General features: G+C 44.4%; 2 protein-coding genes across 2 annotated transcripts in view; one reads left to right on the top strand and one right to left on the bottom strand.

The window, feature by feature from the left end:
* Positions 1-495: 495 nt before the first annotated feature.
* SPARCL1 (SPARC like 1) lies at positions 496-23,154 on the bottom strand. Its single transcript, XM_077300944.1, has 12 exons — positions 22,971-23,154; positions 17,313-17,376; positions 16,218-16,271; positions 13,214-13,402; positions 11,319-12,539; positions 9,425-9,494; positions 8,674-8,786; positions 7,415-7,535; positions 5,646-5,782; positions 4,979-5,127; positions 2,851-2,999; positions 496-2,259 (listed from the first exon to the last, which is right to left on the bottom strand). The coding sequence occupies exons 1-12, from the start codon at positions 22,988-22,990 to the stop codon at positions 2,231-2,233; spliced, it is 2,316 nt and encodes a 771-aa protein (XP_077157059.1). The 5' UTR covers positions 22,991-23,154; the 3' UTR covers positions 496-2,230.
* The window catches only part of DSPP (dentin sialophosphoprotein), a 33,559-nt gene continuing 19,467 nt past the window's right edge, over positions 9,423-23,514 (top strand). Inside the window, exon 1 of the mRNA XM_077300942.1 lies at positions 9,423-9,717. The gene's annotated coding sequence lies outside the window, so the exon portion shown is untranslated. The remainder of the gene's footprint in view (positions 9,718-23,514) is intronic.

The raw sequence follows: 23,514 nt of genomic DNA, 5'->3' as shown, positions 1-23,514 counted from the left end.
CTTCAATTACCATTTGGTCAACCAAGAATCCAAGTGTGTGTTTGTGTGTGTGTGTGCATGTTGGGGGGAGGCTGTGATGTCACTTCTCAGTGATTATCTGGAAGTTACATCACAGATGTTATTTACACCCCGAAGTTCCACCCTCCAAATTCCCAAGATTCAGGGGGTAGGCCTGGCATCCCTAATATGACCAAAGATTTTGGTGTGCCTCCAGCTTTATCACCAATGACACACTGCAATGTACCATGGTGTTGTGTGTGAGAGGTGATGTTTTTCCAGATTTATACCCAAGTGTATAATCATCAATGTTCACAATTTTATCATATTAATGTAAGATTTTTTTAAAAAATCTATCACTTCTTATTCTGTTTGGAGAGAAATGTCCTCCTACTGTGTTATCCTTGCAAGAGTCATGGATAAAGAAATATTTGCTAATAACACCTTTAAAATAATGAAGTGTAAATTGGATTCCCAACTCATTGGTAATGGTTGGTCTTTCACTGAACATGTAATTTTTATTAAGAAAAAAAATATATGAAAAGGAACAATAGTTCTACTGCAAAACAAACACACACCATCCACCTTTATGATTTCCTCACAATATACATTTATCTTCAAACTTGTTTTACGAAATTATTTCCAGGAAGTTGTTAGCATAGATAAAATATATTTAAAAAACATTTGACATGATTTTAAAACTGGAAGTGGAACAAATAAACAAAGGAAGCAGCCCTGACATTAAAACATCTAGCATTTTCTGCAGTATATATATGGATAATATCTTATGCATCTACATGATGAAGAAAATATGCTTAGACTATAGAAATTTGTGGCGCAGAGTGGTAAGGCAGCTGTCTGAAAGCTCTGCCCATGAGGCTGGGAGTTCAATCCCAGCAGCCAGCTCAAGGTTGACTCAGCCTTCCATCCTTCCGAGGTCGGTAAAATGAGTACCCAGCTTGCTTGCTGGGGGGTAAACGGTCATGACTGGGGAAGGCACTGGCAAAGCACCCCGTATTGAGTCTGCCATGAAAACGCTAGAGGGCGTCACCCCAAGGGTGCTTGCACAGGGGATACCTTTACCTTTACCTATAGAAATTTGGCTGGAATGAATTTCAAATCGCAGGCACATTTTTGTTTTGTTCTCTTTCATTGTGTGTATGAGCCCATTCATGGGTGCCCACGACTTGAAGGCTTGGCTGGGTGCACAATTCATTGAAGATCAAACACCACAGACTGAACTTTCGTGTCATTTCTTATCCTCACAAACATTGCCTTGCAGGGGGATATTGACCGCCTAATGAGGACACTGACAACCATAATTTTGGCATAAAATATTTGGCCACAGCCTTTATTCAACATTGAGCGTGGCAAGCATGGGAAGAGAATCATGCCATCTTGTGGTTACCCTACCACAAGGAAGCCCACCACAGCCTGCCCCTCAACGGGTTGCCTTGGCTATCCAGCCCCAAAACCCGGACATAATGGCAGGCTGAAACAGAGGGGGGAGGCACCATGGAGTGACCCCTCTGGGCACCAGCCTCTGTTGGGTTCTCCTGCCCCCTGGAAATGCTAGCCTTCAATCAGGCTCTGCATCCACACAGCCCTTTAAAGGGCCCCCCAAATCTAGGGCCTGAAGGGGGGAAAGAGGCCAAAGAATATCAGGCCATCCGTTTAACTGACGCCCAGTTCAGCCACACCCCCTGTTGCCATGCCAACACACCTACTGCTCAGAGAATGCCAGGGCTGGGCAATCTCTCCCACCAGCCAGGTCCCTGTCGGCGTTCCTCCCCCGCAGCAGCAATGGCCCCCTTAGATAAGTCTTGGGGGCTTTTTATACTTGTTCAAGAGAAGCCGCTTGCACATTTAACAGTGAGACAGTAAAAGCGCACAGTTAGCAGGTGACACATGCAAGGTGCATAGATTGTGAACAAAGCTCTAGCATTTGGAAGATGTCAAGGTTCTGTCAGGTTCCTGGACAAGCAGAGGGAGAAAATTTCATAGACAACACTTCAGAAAATTTCTGATTTAAACTACTGTTATCTCCCACTCCCCACATTTAACACGCTTGCAGAATCCACTGAAGTCAGTGGGCGGAACTGTAGTTTAGGATGGCACCATTAGTTCCTTAACTAAAATAGCATTTTAACTATTGATATCATGTTCAGATGTTGCCTTCCAAAATGCTAATGCAGGGTAGCAGTAGTTGTACTTCCTACATCCTCTGGCTCGTTCAGAACAGAAGATTCTCATCTATGTCTTCTGCAAGAGGGAAGAAAAAGTTGTTATAATCCTTGAACTGAAAGGGAATCGCAAAGTTTGTTTTGTAACCCAAGGCCAGTAAAGTGAAATTCTTACAATCAGCACTATTAACCCAATATATGAAGTCATATTATTGACCTTTTAACAGCAGTTCAGCAATTCTTCCCATAATTTTCCTTCCTACTCACTGTTTTCATTGTTGTTTTAATGTTTTTTAATGTATTTTTGCTCTGGTTTTAATTGTTTCAATTATATTATTTTTGATTATGATTAAGATGCGATTGTATTACTTATGCTTTGATTTGTTAGCCACTCTGCTAGCCTGCAGCAGGGCAGAAAGGTGGGGTATAAGTAAAATAAATAGATAACAATTATCCAAGATGTCACATATCATATCTAGGAATTACAACAAAAAACAGCAAAAAATTCTCCGATCCCTCTGTGCACATGGGACCAGTTGTGCAATTCTTTGGATCCCTGAGGGTAGTGCTGTATAACCATGAGTTCTTTTCTAAATATGTACTCTCCCCACCCCCCATCCTCTGTTGACATAGATTATTAGAAATTCTTCTTCAAAGTACAGATTTTTACCTTCTTTAATGCCAAAGCAGTGGCACCACTCCTGCAGAGAGATATGCCTGTCTTTGTCACTGTCACACCTTTGGAAGAAGCGTGTCACACAGTGCTCCATGGGAACGAGGGAGGCACGCAGAGGAGCAAGCTCGGAGTGTGTTAGCTTTCTGAAATTGTAAAGGGCAGATCTACATGTTAAGAGAAATACTTGGTTTCTACCTCAAATGCTTGGTTTCTGTTGCATTTAGGGATGGGCACAAACCGGCTCACGAGCCAAAATTTGGGCCAAACTCGGGCCAGTTCAGAGCTGAGGAACCCATGGTTGGGGAAGACGCATTCCCCAAGCATTCACCAGACTATTGGCCCATTTGGTCGGCTGTTCGGGGCCAGACATTTAAATCTTTGGTTTTGCTCCCTGCTGCTTCCAACCAAGGGGTTAAATGAAGCTCTTTCCTAGGCAATCCCTGCTGGAAGAAGGGGGGGACCAAACGTGCTTGACCGATTCAGGTGGGCTCCGTTTGGTTCTGTTCAGGATTCAGTTTGGAGGCTGCCCAGAACCGAACTGTTTTATTTAGGTTTGTGCCCATCCCTAGTTGAATTTCTTTCCTCCTCATGTGTATTAAAGCATTATGCCCTGTTACCTTACACCTTCCAGTCATCACAATCAATAGTCCATAATGGGGCATCACACTTTAGTCAATCTTCTTAATACCATAGTTACCTTGTTGTGTGAACAGAGGAACATGCATACACCTAACATCTGAGTGGGAAACAAATCAGAGCGTCTCCCACAACGTGCCTATGTCACTTTTGGGTGATGTAGGTACATTGCATTTATTTCTGGCTTCTTCCCTTCTTGCTTCCAGTACATTCATCCCGTTTCCCACCAGCTGGTCCGATGAAGCTTGCGACCCTCCTGAGAATTTGGTTAAATAACTGCTGTCTACTCCAGACACACAACTCACAGTATGTGTCTGGTTTGGTCTTTGTGATGCACAAAACAGAAATGCCTTTAACCTAGGAAGAATTCCACTTCATAAATCTCTCCAACTCGATTTAAAAAGAAAAAAAAACTGTAATAGAAAGTTGGTACAGATCAAATAGAGTTCATACGTGTTTCACAAGGATGGGTAAGAAGATAATAAGATGGTTTAGACTGAAACCACAAATATGAGGTACTCCTTGGAGGGAAAGATTCAGAAGCATACATCTGTATTAGCAACTTAATCCCACGTAACTACCATGGATATTATACAATCTCTGGAGTTAGAAGCCACATGGCCAGAATTACCTGGGGAATAATTCACAAAGGTCTCATAGTCCTTCATGCAAGGTCCTTAGCAGGGTTTAAAGTTAAAAAGCAGTACAGGCAGAAACATGCATTGTAATGATGCAGTAGAATTCTTTCCTGTTGTGGCTATTTAATAGATATGGGAGCTATTTCTGTCATCAGGTACACAGAGTACGATGCCCACCAAAGCCATCTGTTTTGACCAGCATAAAACTTTTTGATTGACTTGGGAATGGGTACTACATCTATCATAACTTAAACTGAATTTTGAAATTAGAAATAGGACCAGTCCAAGTTTTTAATGCCCTGGGTGATCTATGTGAGAGAGTCCTAACTGTCTGTTCTGTTTTGCGTTCGGGTTGCTGAGGAGATATGCAGGAAGAAATGTGCTCAAAGGAGCAGGAATTCTCCAAAGAACCAATCAGGACACTGGAGAAGATTATCTGAAAATTTTTAAGAAAGTTCCCATTCCAACTATGCTAAACACACTTCTCCTCCGAGCCCCCCTGCAGGATGTTCTTTTTATGCTGTTGAATCATGCACTTTGCAGATCTTGCAGATGCCAACAATTCAAACCCACCATTCAAAACACAGCGGAGCATAAAACAACATAAACCAGGAAGCAGCTTAAAATGGGTCCTGTTCATCCTCAGGCTAATAATGTTTAAAAACAATGGCCCCTGAGTCAAAAGCCTGGATAAACAGAAAGCTTTTGCCATAATTCATGAAAAGTTGAACATTTACTTATTCAAACATCAGGTTCACCAGCTATTAACTGAGCAGGAGATAATGGACCCAAAAATGACTTGGAGAGATAGCCCCCCTCCCCTGCCAAACAACAAGGCTTGATCTTACCTGTCAGTGGGGTGCTGATCTAGCCGGTTAAAGTGCCAGTGAATGGGGTATGTGTATGTGCGGTAGTTTTTCTCAAAGTCACGTAGTAGAATTGCAGTGGGATGATCACCAGCTGGCAACCGCTTCTCATCTAAGTAAATCTTTTTCACCTAGACACGGGCAAGAGGGAAGTCAGTGCTGGTGGACAGCCTTGTCTACGTCACTTCTGACGTGACTGAGAAGCGGGTTTCTGGGCAAAAACTCTGGTAGAAGCTGCCACTGCAATGTCAGCTGGGCCTCTCTCTTGCTCCTGAGAAGTCCTGTCATCCCCCAAAAGTTCCCAGGAGGGACTTGGCACCCCTATTCCTGAGGAACGTTCCCATTTTGTAACATTGATAACATGAAGCCTATGAGGTTGATCTGACCAGTTTTTGATGTGGAACACATCTTATGCTGTGCTTGGTGAAACGGAAATGGTTACGGATATGACGGCAACCCATCTGGCCAGGTGCTGCCTCACCCATCCTTTGGGTGGCTCCTGGTGCAGTGGCTGCCAGCAAGGGCCAGATTCTCACAAATTATTTGTTCCACATAATCTGCCTTTCTGTAACCACCAGTTATGCTGCACCCACTCCTGCTATTTTTCTGTTCATAACAAGGATTTTCTTTCTGGTTAACCATTGCTCACTTTTTTCCTCTGCTTGTCTGTGAGAAGTCCTCCTTTGTCCAGATCCTGTTTGTAAAACTGCATGAGGACATTCTTGAGCCAGTCTCTCATCCGGACGGGAAATTGTTCCGCTTCATGATCAGTACAAGGAGGAATGTCTGTTCCAAAGCACAAAATAATATTCTGCTAGTTCCTAAGGTCACCCATTCCAAAACAAAGGCATAAAACTTATTTAGGGTCAAATTCTCAGTCCAGGAGATGGATTCAAGCATTGGGGGAGTGGCAGGGGATGACAGAGTGGCAGATGCCTGCTCCAGCCCAGTGGAGTAGGCCACTGGACTGCTTCTGGTCCCGGAGGGCAACGGAGCATGACGTCACATCTGGTGCCAGTCATTTCTGGTAACGTGACTTCTATGTTTGTCCTGTTGACATCACACCTGGGGTTTCTCAAAACCTGAAGAATGTTTCAGGGCTTTCTCAGTAATAAAAAAAGGTTGAGAAAGGCTGAACTACCACAACACCCTTCACAAATAACACCAACCCTTTGGGCTCTCTGGCCAATGCCGACAGAGCTAAATACGGCAGAGAGACTAGCTGTTCTGTCCCCCCCCCCCAATATGTCTCAGAGCAGTAAGTGGAGGGCTGCAGGAGAAAAGGGTGGATTCATGTCCACACTAACTGAATCACAGTGTAGGACCTCAGATTATGAAGGGAGCTTTATTTTTTTTAAATCCAATTACCTTTTTTTGTGGCAATGCTATGGGGCTTCTTAAACTTGACATAGTTATGGCCTCAGCAGATCTTTTTCCAACCCTCTGGGAAGTGGCACAGGCTTGCAGCTACGGTTGCCAAATTCCAGGTGAGGTCTGATAATCTCCCGGGATTACAACATCTCCAGACTGCAGATTTCAGTTCCCCTGGAGAATATAGCTGCTTTGGAGGGTGGGCTATAGGGAATTATACTCTGTTGAGGCCACTCCACAACCTCCACACTACCTACAAGGTTTCTAGGTTGCTCCAGGCCACTGGCAGGGAATGAGGAGGTAGGGTTGCCAGATCCAGGTTGGAAAAGTCTTGGAGATTTGGGGATGAAGCCTGGGGAGGACAAGGACCTCAGTGGGGTACAATTTATAGAGTTCACCTTCCAAAGCACCCATTTCCTCCAGGGGAGGAGATGAGCTGTAATTCCAGGGGACCCCAGGTGCCACCTGGCAGCTGGCATCCCTACATCCCCAGGATCTACTCCCTCCAACCAATCACCACGGATTTCCCAATTTGGAGCTGGTAACTCTATTTGTGGCAGAGCATGGGTCCCTTGTGAAAGTTGCCTTCTGCTGCCTCCCATAAATGCTCATCCTATGAGGAGCAGAAGATCATTTCAGAGGATTCCATAAAGTTTTAGGAGCTTCTAGGGCAGCGTCCCCCAACCTTTTTAAGGTTGGGGACCACTAGCAGGGGTGGCTGCGCCTCCCTCCACGCAGCGCGGGGCTTGCCAGGTCTTGAGTGAAGGCCCGGTGAGCACCACGCTGTGGGGGGGGGGGAAGGGAGGTGCCTCCCTCTCCCCCACTGCGGCCCGGTGGCAAGGCTTTTGGGGGTCGACGACCACTGCTCTAGGCCAGGGGACAAACTCTGCTGGGTGAATGGGTCTCTTAAGAAACATTTGTGTTTTTGTGAGGGAGAACAGAAACACTCCTGGGTTAATATTGGGAATGCATCTGAACTGAAGCAGTGCAAAACAACTTTGCAAGTTTTGTTCTACAAGGCAGAACTGTATAGAAATAGGCCCTTACATTTGCAGGCTCCCATGTAATCCAGGTGCAGCTGGTGTCCCACTTTCGTCCCTTCAAGATGACACTTTGTGCCGAACAGCTGACACATGTCCTCGTACGTCTTATTATCTGTACCACAAACCTTACCGAAAAATAGAAACGATCAATCAAAAAGCGCTTTTCGTACCATTGTTTGCACAATGACAAACAAACCAAGTAGAGAAGTGCTCTCTGGGGGAAAAACACACACAAATAGTTACTTGCAAGTAGGGAGGCCAGGCTTCAGGTGGGTCTGGGGAACTCCTGGAATTGCAGCTCATCTCCAGGCTACAGAGATCAGTTCCCCTGGAGAAAATGGCTACTTTGGAGGGTGGATTCTAGGGAGGCCAGACTCCAGTTGGGACCTGGGAAGCCCCTGGAATTACAGCTTATCTCCAAAATAAAGAGATCAGTTCCCCTGAAAAATTATCTGCTTTGGAAGTTGGATCCTATAGTATTATACCCTACTCATCCCAAATCCTCCCAACTTGCAGCTCCAACCCCAATGTCTCCAGGTATTTCCCAACCCAGAGCTTGCAACCCTATCTATGGCACTGTACCCCTATTCTCCGCAGGTTCCCCCTCCAAATCTCCAGCAGTTTCCCAAACTGGGTCTGGCAACTCTATTCCCTTACCCCCCACTGGTGGCCAGGGAGGACCTGGAAATCCCGCTTGCAAATTCTTTTCCCTCTGCTGTTTTGGTTTGTAAATTCCAAGGCGCATCCTTCTCAGATCGATTATGTACATGTGGATCTGGGGCATCTTAAAGGTTATCTCGTATTTTCTTTTATTGTACATTGACTGCCCCTTCGAGAGATCTGTGGATACAGCCAGTGATTGTTCCAGAGGCTCTCTTGTTTCTATGCCTTTCCTGTTTACTGCTACTGCTCTTGTCCTTATATTGTCTGTGGCTTGAAATTACTTTGGCTTCTACGCGAGGATGGAAACTGGAGGCGGCATTTGTAAGGTTGGTTTGTTCTGTCCAGGACAGAAGAGTTTTGCTCCAGGTACTTTACAGAGTTTTTCTATGAATTAGAATCATAGAGTTGGAAGGGGCCATACAGGCCATCTAGTCCAACCCCCTGCTCAATGCAGGATCAGCCCAAAGCATCCTAAAGCATCCTAAATTAATATCAAGCACTTTGGACAGACTAAATTACTGTGTTAGTGATATTATTGTTCAATAAGGCACTCTATTGTTCAGTAAGGCACTTAGCAGTTTTAATTCCTGAATTACTTACATAATTTTGTGTGGAAGGGCAAGTCGCAGGATCTTGGCAAACACAGCTGAGTTTTCCTTCTTCGTCTGCCTGGCAGACCTTCCCAGTCTTACAATAGAAATCTCTACATGGATCTAAGAGGGAGAATAATGTTAATTTCCCCCAAAAACGGAATGGGCAATATCTGAACCAAGGTAGGAACAGCAGAGATGACTCTGGAAGCAAGATGTCAACAAATGTTTCTCGATGAGGTAAAGAGAACATAGTAAGGTCAGTACCGAAGGAAGATATGATCCCATACATTTGCAATTCAGTCCTATACATGTTCACTCAAAATGAAATCCTGTTGAATTTAGGCGTAGGACAGCAGCCTTGGGTGCTTTAGGTGGGGCCTGGAGATAATCTGGAATTACAACTGATGTATGGGCAATTGAGATCAATTCCCTTAGACAAAATGGCTCCTTTGGAGAGTGGGCTCTATAGAAGAGAGATCCCTCCCCTTCTCAAACCCACCCTACCCAGGTTCCCAGGAAGCTGGTGCTCCCCCTGCCAGATGCCCCCAGCACTCTTGAGACAATAGCAATTTCCTGCTAGCTCACCTCCTCTAGATCCCTTGGAGTCTTGTGAGACAATCTCCTATTTCTTGCTAGGAAATGGGGGATCCCCCCAACCAGATGGAAAAGTGTATAAGCACAGTTCTTATTCTGTAAGGAAATATGCAATTTCAGATTAATAGGCTCCAAATTTGGTTATAGCTTTGTATTTGACTCACCTGGAACGAGGGCCTCTGAATTGCCTTCATCTGATTTCCCGTCACTGTAGGGCTTGCCTGCAGTTTTTATCTTCCAAAGCATAAGTAAAAAGAAACAGGTAAAAATACTAGTAAAGAAGGAGCCTGTACAGTTCAGCCCAGTCAAAGCAACTTCACTAGTTTGCCTGAAGGACAGAAGTTGACCCCCCTCCAATAAAGATTACACAGTTCAATCCTCATCGGATTTATACCCTCCTAAATCTATGGATGTCGATGGACTTCGAAGGACGTGATTGAAGGCTGTCAAACTTCAGGTAGGGGCTTGGAGTTCTCCCAGAATTAAAATCTCCAGGGTGTGGAGGCCAAGGGAAACTCTTGGAGATTTGGGAGTCTGGGGATGACACAGCTTGGGGAGGAAAGGTTGCCATAGAGTCAACCTCCAAACTGGGCAATTTCTTCAGAGGAACTGATCTCTGTTCTCTGGAAATTGTAATTCTGAGAGGGTTTTTGCCCCCATCTGGAGGCTGCCAATCCTAGCTTCTTCCTCTGGCTGTGCCCCAAACAGGAATTTCCCAACCCATAGTTAGAAGCCTTAGCTATGACTCCTTTTAGGATTGTACTGTTAAGGTGGAGTCACAGGTTCTCTCAGCAAGTACACATTGGCCAGATAAAGGAAGAATGGAGCAGGAGGACATTATTTTGGGGGGGAGGGGGGACATCAGCAAGAATGGTGTGTGTGTAGTTCTCTACCTCCTGTTGGTTCTCCCTGACAACTGCCGCTTCCTGGGGAAATTTAATTCCATTAATGGAGCCTGGGTGAAAGAAAAATAGTGGGACCGTTTGTCAAGGAAGGGGTAGCAGAGGAGAACTGACTTGTGTGAAATGAGTTGGACTCCCCGTTCTTTCCAAGTCTGCATGGTGCAAAGCTCAACACACGCCAGGCTGCTGAAGTTGGTGGTGCAGGAAGCATATTTGGGAGTGGCGGTAACTGCACTTGGCCAACCTCCATTCCCCTTTCTCCTGATGGGACCGTGGAGCTTGTACAAAGATTTGGGGGAGGGGGCAATCCATGAACATTTTGCTAAAATGGTTACCATATTTTCCAATTCAGTGATAAACAAAAGACAGCTGTGTGTGCAGAAAAGGCCTAAGTCACCTGATTGCATAGTTCAGTTGGGATTCATCTAGGCCAGGGGTAGTCAAACTGCGGCCCTCCAGATGTCCATGGACTACAATTCCCAGGAGCCCCTGCCAGCATTTGCTGGCAGGGGCTCCTGGGAATTGTAGTCCATGGACATCTGGAGGGTCGCAGTTTGACTACCCCTGATCTAGGCTTTCTAGAAACTTCCCACTAGATGACAGTGCTGTCAAGTCACACCAGACTTAAGATGACCCCTTAGGTGGTCAGAAATATGTGTTTTGGTCCCTTCTCCTGTACATCATTAGCAGAGACAGAATAAACAGTTCATAACCCAAGTCATATGCAAATGTATTGAATTTGTATAGTCTTGGATTTTTGCATGACCTTGGAACAGAATTGTTTGTAAGCAACAGGGCATACAAAATACTGCACTCGCTGTATCACCAGCAAGACAATCAATAGGGCTCATTCAGAATTTCTGTGATTTTGAAGAAGAAGAAGAAGAGTTGGTTCATATATGCCGCTTTTCCCTACCCGAAGGAGGCTCAAAGCGGCTTACAGTCGCCTTCCAAACCCTCTCCCCACAACAGACACCCTGTGGGGTGGGTGAGGCTGAGAGAGCCCTGATATCACTGCCCGGTCAGAACAGTTTTATCAGTGCCGTGGCGAGCCCAAGGTCACCCAGCTGGTTGCATGTGGGGGAGCGCAGAATCGAACCCAGCATGCCAGATTAGAAGTCCGCACTCCTAACCACTACACCAAACTGGCACTTACACTGTTTTCTGATTCAGCCATCTTCACAATTCTGAGCTCAGGACTTGTTGATGTGTTGTGCTCCTTGTTGTCAGAACCATCCAACTCATCATTATTATTATAATAATCAGGCTCAATGTGGATCAGTCCTTGAATGTTGATTTTTGGGTCCATAGTCCCAGTTGGGGCAATACTTCCACCTGTTGTAATCTCTTCTGCTTGTTCCTCCTGGTTAATACTTCCTTGTTCATTGCTTTGTATTCTTTCACCCTCCTGGTACATTGCTTCTTCCAGTCGTCTGAAGGAGTCACCGTGTTCCTCATTGCCCATCTGGAAATCAAATTTGGGCTCATCCTGCTTGTGATTTTGGCTACCAATGGCCACCAGACCAGCAGCGTCAAGGTTTTCCTTTGTCGTCTGATCCTTGTGATCACTAGAATTCTGGTTACTGTTTTGGAAACTACGTTCATCCCCCACTCTCAGCCATTCAACATCTGGATTATTTTCATTCACCGTTCTTGAATTATTCAACTGGCCTCCTCTAAGGAATTCTGCTGGCATGCTTTTATTTTTCCCTTCTGTTTGTTCATCATCCTTATCCTGCCTTGGGGTTAGATGGAGGGGCTGATTGGAGTATCTTGGAGTGTCACCATATTTGCTGTCCTTGTGCTCACTGCTATGGAGATCTTCTGGAACATTAAACTGGGCCGTTTGTCCTCTGTCACGGTAATTAATCCCACCCCATTCTTCTGCCCCTTCCCCATCTTGTTCCTCCTCTTCATCTTCCGCTTCCTCCTCCATCACAATCTGTTCCATCATTTTACTACTTGCAAACATCTCAATGGCATTTCTGTCATATCTCCACCCATCTTCCTCCCATTCCTTATGGAACTCCACATCTGGATCCATCTGGCTGTCTTTGTAATAGCCAACGATATCTCTTCGCTTCACCTGATAGTGATTAGAGCGGCTCAGGCTGACATCATCCCCAGCATTTGTTTCCATATTGCTGGGTGACACAGCTGGATCATTTTGCTGAATCAAAATATTACTTTTTTCTTGACTTCTGTTTCTTGAGCGATCCTTGCTCTTTGCTTTCGAACGGGTAACAGAATTGACTTCTTCAAGGACTTCTTGGAACTCATTATTACTCAAGGCCTTGACTGGCTCCTCTTGTTGGCTTTCATGCTCTTCATTGTCAGCATTTTCTGCCTTGAGATCTCCCAAGGAAGTATTGTGTCCCTTATGAAGAACAATGAATACTTTCAAGACACAGGCAGAAACATCAATAGAATTATATTGGGCAGGGTCATGGGGGCTCAAATTTCATTGGCCTTACTTCCCAGCAATGGACAATCAGACACACTTCTGGGAAATTTACATGTACACCTTGATGAAGATGTTGGCCATTCTCAATACTTTGTCTCAAGATATACTGCCTAGGAACATGAAAATGTCTTAGACTTAGCTATTATGGGTATTGATTAAAATACCTTCCCTGGGTGAATACTTTTTAAAAAGCCGTCTAAGCGTGTGGCTACCAGCCTTTTGCTTCAAGCAGTTCCTATGAGCCAAAAACTATTTGTACTTCCGTACAGGAGCATGGGAGGCCCAACTCAGCCTTCACCCCTACCAGAGTAATGCATAGTGTTGCCAATACCAGCAAATGCTAGGAAGTTTTCGAGGGCAGAGTGGAGTGGTGGAGATGCAATGGTACGTTTGACTGATGCTCTGGGAATTTCCCCTATTATCTGTGATAAAAACCACAAAGACATGGGAAATGCCTAGAGGATCACTATGAAATATATTTTCTAGGCATTTCTTCCTCCCTTGTCAGTTTCTCAAGAGCAAGGGATTGCAATTGAGGATTGGAGTTTACCCACTACCAGCTGGTCAACAGCTAACCAATGATTTACCTGTAATGGGTTGTGATTGGGCTTCAACCAGCTTTCTGAAAAGTTGGCACTGGCCACTGTTTTTGGAAGCTGTATACCATCCCATGATTTGGAAGTCTTGTTCTGCTTCTCCGTCCATGTCTTCTCGGTATGTTGTACCTGGGAAACAGCTGTTGGCTGGGAATTGTCATGTAGGAACCTAAAATTTGACTGATGGAACATGAACACTCCTTGTTATTCTCTGTGTATTACAAGGAGGAATACCTTGGCTGATATCAAACCTAGGAAAAATCATTCCACTTTGGGCAGAATGAAGGGTATTTTGCTTGAAAGAGACATTGCGTTTTTCTGCATTCTCATTTAAGTTCCTGTTTCTTTGGGCTCCCTCCCTCTCATTCTGCATGTGTTTCCCTCCCTCCAGTGGTTGATTTGATATCAGGCAGCCTTATTTCCAGCTTATCTCCCTGTGGGTTAAATCTACAAGTAGATATGCAGGAAATAAAGCTGTTTAATATTGAATCGACCACCAGAGGGAGCACAGCATGTGCAGAACCAGGGAAAAACCCCAGAGGAAACAGAAACTGAACAGCAAGTAAAATGAGAATGTGAAAAAAACCATTGGTACAAAGATACATTTTATTTGACTTCAGCACCATTGCCTGGGAACGTTTGCCGCACTACAGCAATTAATGGAGCTTGTACGACAGGTCACCTGTACTTGCACAATCCCATATCTCCTGGATGAAGGCCAACTTCTTGGTGGAGCATGCTTATGGAAGATTATTTTTGCCGTGTTCCAGGAGAACAGAAGCATGTCATCATAAATGCTGAAGAAACACGTTAGAGCTAAACTGGAAACAAAACACCTGTCCCAAATTTGGCTTTTCTGTTATTGCAGCTGTTGTGGTTTCTTCAGCAAAATTTACCCTGTCTGAACTGCATTACTCGCACCCTTCTTGTATTTTTCTGGTCTGTCGAGCAGACAAACAAATCCCAGATAATGATCTGAAAGCGCTTGATATGGTTTTCTAAAGTTCAGCAGGTCTGGGCTTGGCTATTATTCAGCTGGGGTGGAGCTGCAGGAGGGAGGGTGGAAGGGAGGGAGAGAGGGAGTTGTGGGTGAATGGGCAGAATGTGTGCTTTGCATGCCAAAGGCTCCATATTCAGTCTCCAGCATCTGTGATTTCCCAAGCAAAGAAGCATCCCCTAAGGGAATGAACAGCAGCCATCCATTTACATGGGAACCTGCAAGTGTTCTGTAGCAGAACAGATCTTTCCATTAGGGCAGAGATGTATGGGGGCCATGTATTGCAAACCAGCCTTCCCTCCCAAAGTCTTACTTGTGAATTCCACATGCTTTTTGGTTAAGGTGACCAGATTTTAACATTGGTAAAGCAGGACACCATTGACCGGGGGTGGGGCGGGGGGTTCTTGATTAAAAATTCGAGTAAAATCACATTTTTAATCTTGATTCTTGATTAAAAATTTGGTCTATATGGAGCAACAAAATTTTTCATAGAACGCATAGAATGCAAAATAGTATATATATTTGTAGTCCATGGACTATACTATATAAGGTAAAGGTAAAGGTATCCCCTGTGCAAGCACCGAGTCATGTCTGACCCTTGGGGTGACGCCCTCCAGCATTTTCATGGCAGACTCAATACGGGGTGGTTTGCCAGTGCCTTCCCCAGTCATTACCGTTTACCCCCCAGCAAGCTGGGTACTCATTTTACCGACCTCGGAAGGATGGAAGGCTGAATCAACCTTGAGCCGGCTGCTGGGATTGAACTCCCAGCCTCATGGGCAAAGCTTTCAGACGGCTGCCTTACCACTCTGCGCCACAAGAGGCTCTATACTATATATATACTATATATATACTATATATATACTATATATATACTATATATATATATATATATACACTATATATATACTATATATATACTATATATATATACTATATATATACTATATATATACTATATATATATTTTTTTTGGTGATCAATTCTCCATTTTCCCCCAGCTATGCAAGTTTCCTACTCCTCCTGGTTTCCTACTCCTCCTGGTTTCTTTGTTCCTAGCAATGGCAGCAGCACCCTGTGCAAAAACTTTCTATGTTTGCAATATTATTTTCTTTGCAAATCTCCCTTTTTGCAAAGAGTGAAGCTATCTCATAGCCCCTGAAATTTCGTTATGTACAGATACTGCTGGGGAGAAATTACAGTAAATTAACCATGTAGGCAAATGTTATTGGCTATATCACTTTTTAATAGTTGAGGAAGGAGGGAATATACTATTTTGTAACCCTTTGACACCCAAAAGCTTTACACTTAACTATTTGCATCAGCCTTAGTAACTCATGGAACAGTTAGTAATTTCTAAAATCTGGAGTTAATGGTCATCTCTCCATCCCCAAATATCCAGGGTTAACAAATTAGGAGCTGGCCTCCCAACCCTCTTGGCAAACCTAGTGGTAATTCCTAATTGAGTGTTGCTTACATTCTTGCGTTGCCCCTCAGGCACTTGGCAGGCGATCAGAGCTGCAACCACTGCCTGTCCACATGGGCTAGCATAGAAGAAAAAGCTACCGCAGGGGTCCCCAACCTTTTTGACCCTATAGGCATCTTTGGCATTCTGGCCCAAGGTGGTGGCCACAACAACAAAAGGAACCCACCACAAACAAATCAATGGGAGAGGTCATGCACAATTCTCATAGGACCTTTTCAACATTGAAGACAGGTGCTTTGTTTAACAGGATGCCTTTTAATTTGTGTAGCCAACCAGAATCCCTGATGGTATAACCCCACCTCGCTCTGTGCACAACCACCCAATTTGGGACCATTGAGCTACAGTCAAAACAACGATAGCAACACCTAACAGCTTTGTTTCAATTGGATACTTCCTTTTGTTCCTCCCGTCTCCATCACTGTTTTACCTCCACAAAAATATTAATATTCCCATAGTGTCCTTTGTGTATTTATAGATGTCATATCTAATTGGAAGAAGATGATTAGAAATACCTTTTCTGCATTCTTTAGTCCTCGGATTCCAAGTTTGTACATTAAGGAATAGGACTGCAAGGGGAGAAAAATGGGATTAATTTGCACATGAACAGATTCACGGCAGAGGTTCTCAACCATCTTACGAAAGAAGGCCAGGAATCAGGTTTTGCTTTTATTCCTGATTCCTATTTAAGTTCCTGATTCCTATTTAAGTTCCTATTTAATAGCCTCTTCCTTTCCATCCTTTTCCACCAATTACCACCACAATCCACCTTACAATTCCATGAACAGGTCTTGGTCCACAATTCACTAAGAATTGTTCTGATGCTTGATCATGCCCGACTTTTAAGTCTATGTATGGTCAGTCCCTAGAACTGACCCACACTAATGCATGACCATCTGGTACTATCCATACGCTTAAATGTGAACTGCAATCCTTACCAGTAACCATTAAGAACATAAGAGGAGACATGTAGAATTAGGCCAGTGGCCTATCCAGTCTAACATTCCGTGTCACTCAGTGGTAAAAATCCAGATGGCACCAGGAGTTCCACCAATGGGGTCAACACTCCAGAGGTCCTCCTGCTCTTGCCCCACCCCCCAAGTGCCAAGAACAAAGGGCATCACTGCCTCATACAGTGTTCCATAATTGTGAGATTTGGGGGGGGGGCAGTGTCTGGAAAGGATGGAGTTTCAGGAAGAAGTGGTATCACTTCCAGGTGATGCTGCAGGAGTTTCATCTCATCTCTGTGACAAAGACCATACAGTAGGGGTGGCCAAACTGGCTCTCCAGATGTCCTGGCAGAGGCTTGTGGGAATTGTAGTTCATGGACATCTGGAGAGCCACAGTTTGGCCACCCCTGCCACAGAGAATATGGGAAATTTCTATGGAGTCACCATTTTCTCTCCTGCTTTTCAAATTATTGTGGGCTGAGAGACTGAGGAAGGGAGATTTCCTGCTTCCAGCAAGCCTAGGAAAATGCCTTTGAGGAAACTTCATTTGTTGCTGTGAATATTCTGGAGTTACAGTAGCCATCAAAGCAAAATGGGGAATTGCCCCTGTACAGACGCAACCTGAGTCATAATATAAGGGTTAAGCTGAAGAGAGCTCACCGGGATGGCAGCCGCTGATCCTGTGACATAAAGAAGGAAGATCACAGTCTTCATTTTGCTGGGCCTGTAAGAGAGATCACTGTCATTGCCACATTCTCTAGTGTCGAGGGTGACAAGGTTTCCTTACAACAATAAAAATCACTATTGTTAACAATTCTGTCGTATAACTGGAATGATATGAGGGAAATATGCCAATCTGAAACCATTGGGGCAATGGTGTTACATCATTTCTGGGGGGAAAGCCAACCACGAGATGGCTGTTTTGGAACTTCAAAAGGTGCATTGGCTGACACCCCTGCAGAGCAGGCCAGATGATTGGCCTTCACGACATTTTTTAAACTGCTCTATTTTGTCATCAAGAACCACAGACCCATGGTTCCTGTCACACATAGGCAGGCCCTAAAGGTAATTCTGTCAGTAGGGTTCCCAACTCTGGGTTGGTAAATACCTGGAGATTCTGGGGGTGGGGTCTTGGGTTTGGTGAGCGGAGAGACCTTATCAGGGTGTAAAGCTACAGAGGCCACCGTCAAAAGCAGCCATTTTCTCCAAGGGGGCTGATCTTGATAATCAGATCAATAGCAACAGTGAAGGGTCTCCGGGTACCACCTGGAGGTTGGCAAGCCTAGCTGTCAGAGAGAAATTATTGAGCCATGGCATTACACCCCACAGAAGCTACAAACAAACATTCTGCTGGGGATTATCAATTTGCACCATCGGGCAGAGAGGGCAGCTCAGGTCAGGAAAGTTATGCAACCACTTTCCTGTCACTCCAGACAACACAGTCACAACACTGGTCTCAGGAAGGACCAATGTTAAGCTGCGTATATTAAATGTCAAGCCAGTGAGAACCACTAAGAAAGGCTCCTCTGACGTCATGGTCCCACTGGATTAGGCACTAATGCTCTCAAGTTCAGCCAAAATACTTGAGCACCTGCCCCATCAGCAGCAATACTGTTATGAAATTGCTGCCTGATCAGCAATTGTAACTGTATCCCTATGGCTTGGACTGAGACGGACAAGGAATCACAGGTCTTGTGCTGAGGAATATGAATATTTTAGTGGGTGGGAACTGAATACATGGAACTGTCTTACACTGAGTCAGAGCATTGGTCCATCTTAGAAAGCACTGTCTGAAACTTGAAGAGCCAGTTTGGTGTAGTGGTTAGGAGTGCGGACTTCTAATCTGGCATGCCAGGTTCGATTCTGCACTCCTCCACATGCAACCAGCTGGGTGACCTTGTGCTCGCCACGGCACTGATAAAGCTGTTCTGACCGAGCAGTGATATCAGGGCTCTCTCAGCCTCACCCACCTCACAGGGTGTCTGTTGTGGGGAGAGGAAAGGGAAGGCAACTAAGCCGCTTTGAGCCTCCTTCGGGTAGGGAAAAGCGGCATATAAGAACCAACTCTTCTTCTTCTTCTTGAAGTGCTCTAAGACTTCCCCATCACTAGCTACCTGGTCCTGTCTGACAAAAGGAACATTGGCTCTTGAAAGCTGATACCCTGAAATTCTTGTTGGTATCTGAAGTTCTACTGGATCCAAGCCTAATGGTTCTACCTGGTTCTTTTAACTGGAGAGGCTGGGGACTGAACCCAGGACCTTCTCAATGCCAAGCACATGCTCTACCACTGCGCCATAGCCCATCCCCACTTGGTGTAGTGGTTAGGAACAACGACTTCCTGGCAAGCCGAGTTTGATTCCCTGCTCCTCCTCCACATGCAACCAGCTGGGTGACCTTGGGCTAGTCACAGCACTGATAGAACTGTTCTGACCGAGCAGGAATCTCAGGGCTCTCTCAGCCACACCTCCCTCACAGGGTGTCTGTTGTGGGAAGAGGAAAGGGAAGGCGAATGTAAGCCACTTTGAGACTCCTTTGGGTAGAGAAAAGCGGCATATAAGAGCCAACTCTTCTTCTTCTTCAGTAATATAAGGGCTCTCTCAGCCTCACCTCCCTCACAGGGTGTCTGTTGTGGGGAGAGGAAAGGAAAGGCGACTGTAAGCCACTTTGAGACTTTTATAGTACTAGTTGTATGGCGATTGTGAAGATGAAGAAACATCTGCAACTCTGTGTGAATGGGAGAGGATGCTATTTAAGAAAGAAAGGAAGGTGAGACTCCTCCTCTTCCTGTCATGTCACTTCCTGTCATGCTGTTGGAATTCTGGGATCCTGTGCTGGGATCTATGCACTTAGTCTGGTTCATACGTGTGTTTTTGCCACATGCCGACTGAAGCATAATAGGTTGACTTGCACGTACAAGTCAGTCATCATAGATTAATCACCACGTTAATTTTGCTATTCGGCTCACACAACTGCCAAAACACAGAAGCCCATAAATACACAGTGCTCACAACCCCCCCCCCCACACATTATAACAAGGAAAGAAAGCATCCGTTGCGCTGCCTCGTGAGGTGTTTATTCATTGGGTATCTGTTTTTTGCTGCTTTTCATCCACTCATAATTAGAGAGCTGAACATTTTAATGAGGGTACGGAACGTTTGAACATGGGTCAGAATCCGTCTAAACAGCCACCTTTTCTTGCTCTGGCTTCCTCATATTCCGTTGCCTGGTAAACCCCTTTTTGTCCGTTTCTTGTCCCGTCTCCCATGCCACACAGTAGGTCGAGAGAACGGCCTTGCCTCACATTGAAATGCAAAGTGCCAGTGATTAGTTGACAAAGGGCACAAGGAGAAACTGGCAATGTCCCGTCAAGAAAGGGGGAACGGGCTGGCATGACCTAGTTTGAATCCTGAGGACAGAAAATTCCACATCAGTGGAATTTTCAGAAAAGAAAATTTTCAGAAAAGAAATTTTCAGAAAAGAATTTCAGAAAAGAATTTCAGAAAAATTTCAGAAAAATTTCCAGAAAATTTTCAGAAAAGAAAATTCCACATCAGTGAAATTCCATATCAGTGGAATTTTCTTCCAAAGCAAAACCCATTCTTGTCTTCTACCTCTCTTTGAGTAGCTATGTGAACGAGTCGCTAAAAGAAACAGACTAAAGATGTGTCGCAAAGGTAAGGATGCTAGTCCCATCTCTTTAGTCTGGAATTACAGCTCCCTTCCAGGCAACAGAGATCAGTTCCCCTGAAGAAAACAGCTGCTTTGGAGGGTGGGCTCCATAGCATTATACTCCACTGAAGTCCCTCCCTCTCCCACCCTGTGAAAGCCCCTCCCCTCTCAAAATATGTTCCCCCTAGGTTCCATCGTCAAGTCTCTGGGAATTGCCTAGCTTGGAGCTGTCAGCCCTAATCCTCACATCCCACAGAATGACGAGGCAGAATATTAGATGGTTCCTTTCCCCCCTTCCAATTGCTGGGAAGGAGTATTTGTTTAAAAAAATAAGTGGGACTTCCAGTAAGAGAGCCGGTGCAGTATAATAATTAGAGTCTTGGCTTGTATGTGTGGAGACTAAGGTTCAAATCTGCATTAGCTATGAAAACTCAGTGGGGCAGTCCAGGACAGGTTCTTCTCTCCCAGCCTAGCCTACCTCACAGGGGGTTTCCTGTCAGAAACAACATTGTTGCGAGGAGGGGAGAATCATGTATACTGCCTTGACTCCTTGGAGGAACAGTGAGATAAATATGGGCTAAATAAATACAACAATGTCCCCCTTCATGAGAAGTGAGGTGCCTTTCCGAGGTGGAAGTGTCACCAGAATACAGAGGGGTGTGTTATATTCTTAAAAGTCTGCGACATTTAAAAAAAAACTCTAAGTAAAGGAAATGTGGTTATTCTTCGCTACTGCTTTATTTATTTATATATATATTTATTTATATATTTATTTATATATTTATTTATCATACTTATATACCGCCCTCCCCGGCTTTGTTGGGTATTGGTTAACTTGGGTTTTTTAGAGTTTTGTTGATGTAAATTCTTACTGTATTTTAACCTGACTGTAACCCACTTAGTGGTGGGAAATAAATAAATGAACGAGCAATCAATTGAACAAATGAACGAATGAGCGAATGGAGAGGTGGAAGGAGCAGGCAGGCAGGACTGGACAGGAGTAGGTTGTGAGTTAATCCATTGGCATTATATCCTGAAACCTGACTGTGGAAAATAATCACATGCTGGATAATGCACTTCCACTGTGCTTTTGTAGCTGGATTTTCCTGTGCGAAATAAGAAAATCTACTTCTGAAGTGCGTTAAAAGTGCATTATCCAATGTGTGCGGAATGAATGTCTTGTCAGTGAGGGACAATTCATTAGAATTACTTAATTTGCAGTCCAAATGAGCATATAACTTCTCTGTCGTCTTAGGGCATTGCGGCTATTGATAATTTAAAAAATATTAACTAGAATGTCAGCATATCCCTCTACTGTCACCAGAATGTACATATTAACACTTAACAGCCCTAAAACATTTTGTTTCTAAAATATTATTTTTTAAAGAATTTACAAACTCCCTTTGAAGAAATGGCATGTTTGGTAATAAAAGGGCAACACGCAGAGCAATCTATCCCTTCCTTAAAATCTTAGGTACTTATGAGAGGAGGATAAAAGAGAAGAGCTGTTATATCCTGTTTTTCACTGCCCAAAGGAGTCTCAAAGCAGGTTACAATCACCTTCCCTTCCTCTCCCCACAACAGACACCTGTGAGGTAGGTGGGGCTGAGAGAGTTCTGTGAGAACAGCTCTGACAGGACTATGACTAGACAAAAATCACCCACCTGGCTGCATGTGGAGGTAGAGTGGGGAATCAAACCCAGCTCACCACATTAGAAACCGTCACTCTTAACTGCTATACCAAGCTGAAGAATATGTTGCAATAAAAACAAAGCAAATGCACAAATCAGTTCACACAGATGTTTATCAGATTCAGTGTTTTGTAGCTAAATGATGATGATGACTGATTAATAAATAGTTTCAGAGTGTCATCATGTTGGTCTGGGCCAAGAACAGCTGGCTCTGAGTCTGGAAGTATCTTCAAGACAACAAAATTTTCAGGGTATAAACTTTTGAGAGTCAAAGCTCCCTTCATCAGATAGATAAAACCCTGAAAACAACCTCCTACCAACTGGGACTTCATGTGAACCATGTTGTCAATATCTTGCTATTTACAGGCTTCTATCATGTGCATTTTGTTGCAATTCAAGTCTATGAGCCCAATAATTTATCTCCTGCATCGGTGCTGCTACCTTATTACAAGGAGCGAGGACAGCATTCGGGACTTTATCCCTCAGAACAGCCCTGTGAAAGGATAACGGCTTGTTCAAGATCACCCAACTAGTTCATAGCCAAGAAGAGACCGTGAACCTGACACTGGGCTGTCATTTTATGGACACTTTTACAGGCATTTAAGGAGCACTGTTTCATGTAAATGGAAAATGCACACACTCACTGTCTTCCCCAAATAGTCTGGCAAGCATGTATGCAAAAAAACGAAGAAGAAGAAGAAGCAGAAGAAGCAGAAGAAGCAGAAGAAGCAGAAGAAGAAGAAGAAGAAGCAGAAGAAGCAGAAGAAGCAGAAGAAGCAGAAGCAGAAGAAGAAGAAGAAGAAGCAGAAGAAGAAGCAGAAGAAGAAGAAGAAGAAGAAGAAGAAGAAGAAGAAGAAGAAGCATTCTTTAAAAAGGAAGATCTCTGCTCTTCTGAATGTATCTGCATGCCAAAGCACCATAACAAGGAAGAGTAATTGTTAAATAGTCATGGATTTACCTGGATTTATCTATCTGCATCCAGAATGCAAGTCTGAGCAACACAGCTTACAGAACAACAGAGGCCAAGCTCATTGCTGATCCTTTTCTCGCAGGAACTGCTGGAGAAGGGAAGTTCGACAGACCCCCCCAAGCCCAGCTTTTTAAACCCTTTCCTCCTTTCTCTCTGCTTCTTTGCCTGGAAACTGATTCGAAGCCATTGAAGCTGAAATTCCACTAGCCTGTCATCCAAGAAGTGTCTGAGGAGCATTCAGAGTTTTGCATAATTATTTCCCCTTCAGCAACGGTTGGACTAATTAGGCTTTTCGCCGCAAACGTGTACTGTTATGATGATACAAAGTTTGGGTCCGGCGGCACCGTTAAGGCCAACAAAGCTTCAATCTGGGTCTGCCATGGTGTCCATGCACATTTCTTGATATATGGAAACAGGCTTCACCCGCCATTACATAAAGCCAGAGAGAGGTCGAGAAAAGGTTAGTTGCCTGGAGAGGTTAATTGGAGTCATTACATAAGTAACTGAGCAATAAGTATAGCAAAAATTGGGT

Source organism: Paroedura picta, chromosome 10 (genome assembly GCF_049243985.1).
Source record: "Paroedura picta isolate Pp20150507F chromosome 10, Ppicta_v3.0, whole genome shotgun sequence".
Taxonomy (NCBI): domain Eukaryota; kingdom Metazoa; phylum Chordata; class Lepidosauria; order Squamata; family Gekkonidae; genus Paroedura; species Paroedura picta.
This window is presented reverse-complemented; position numbering and strand designations above follow the sequence as displayed.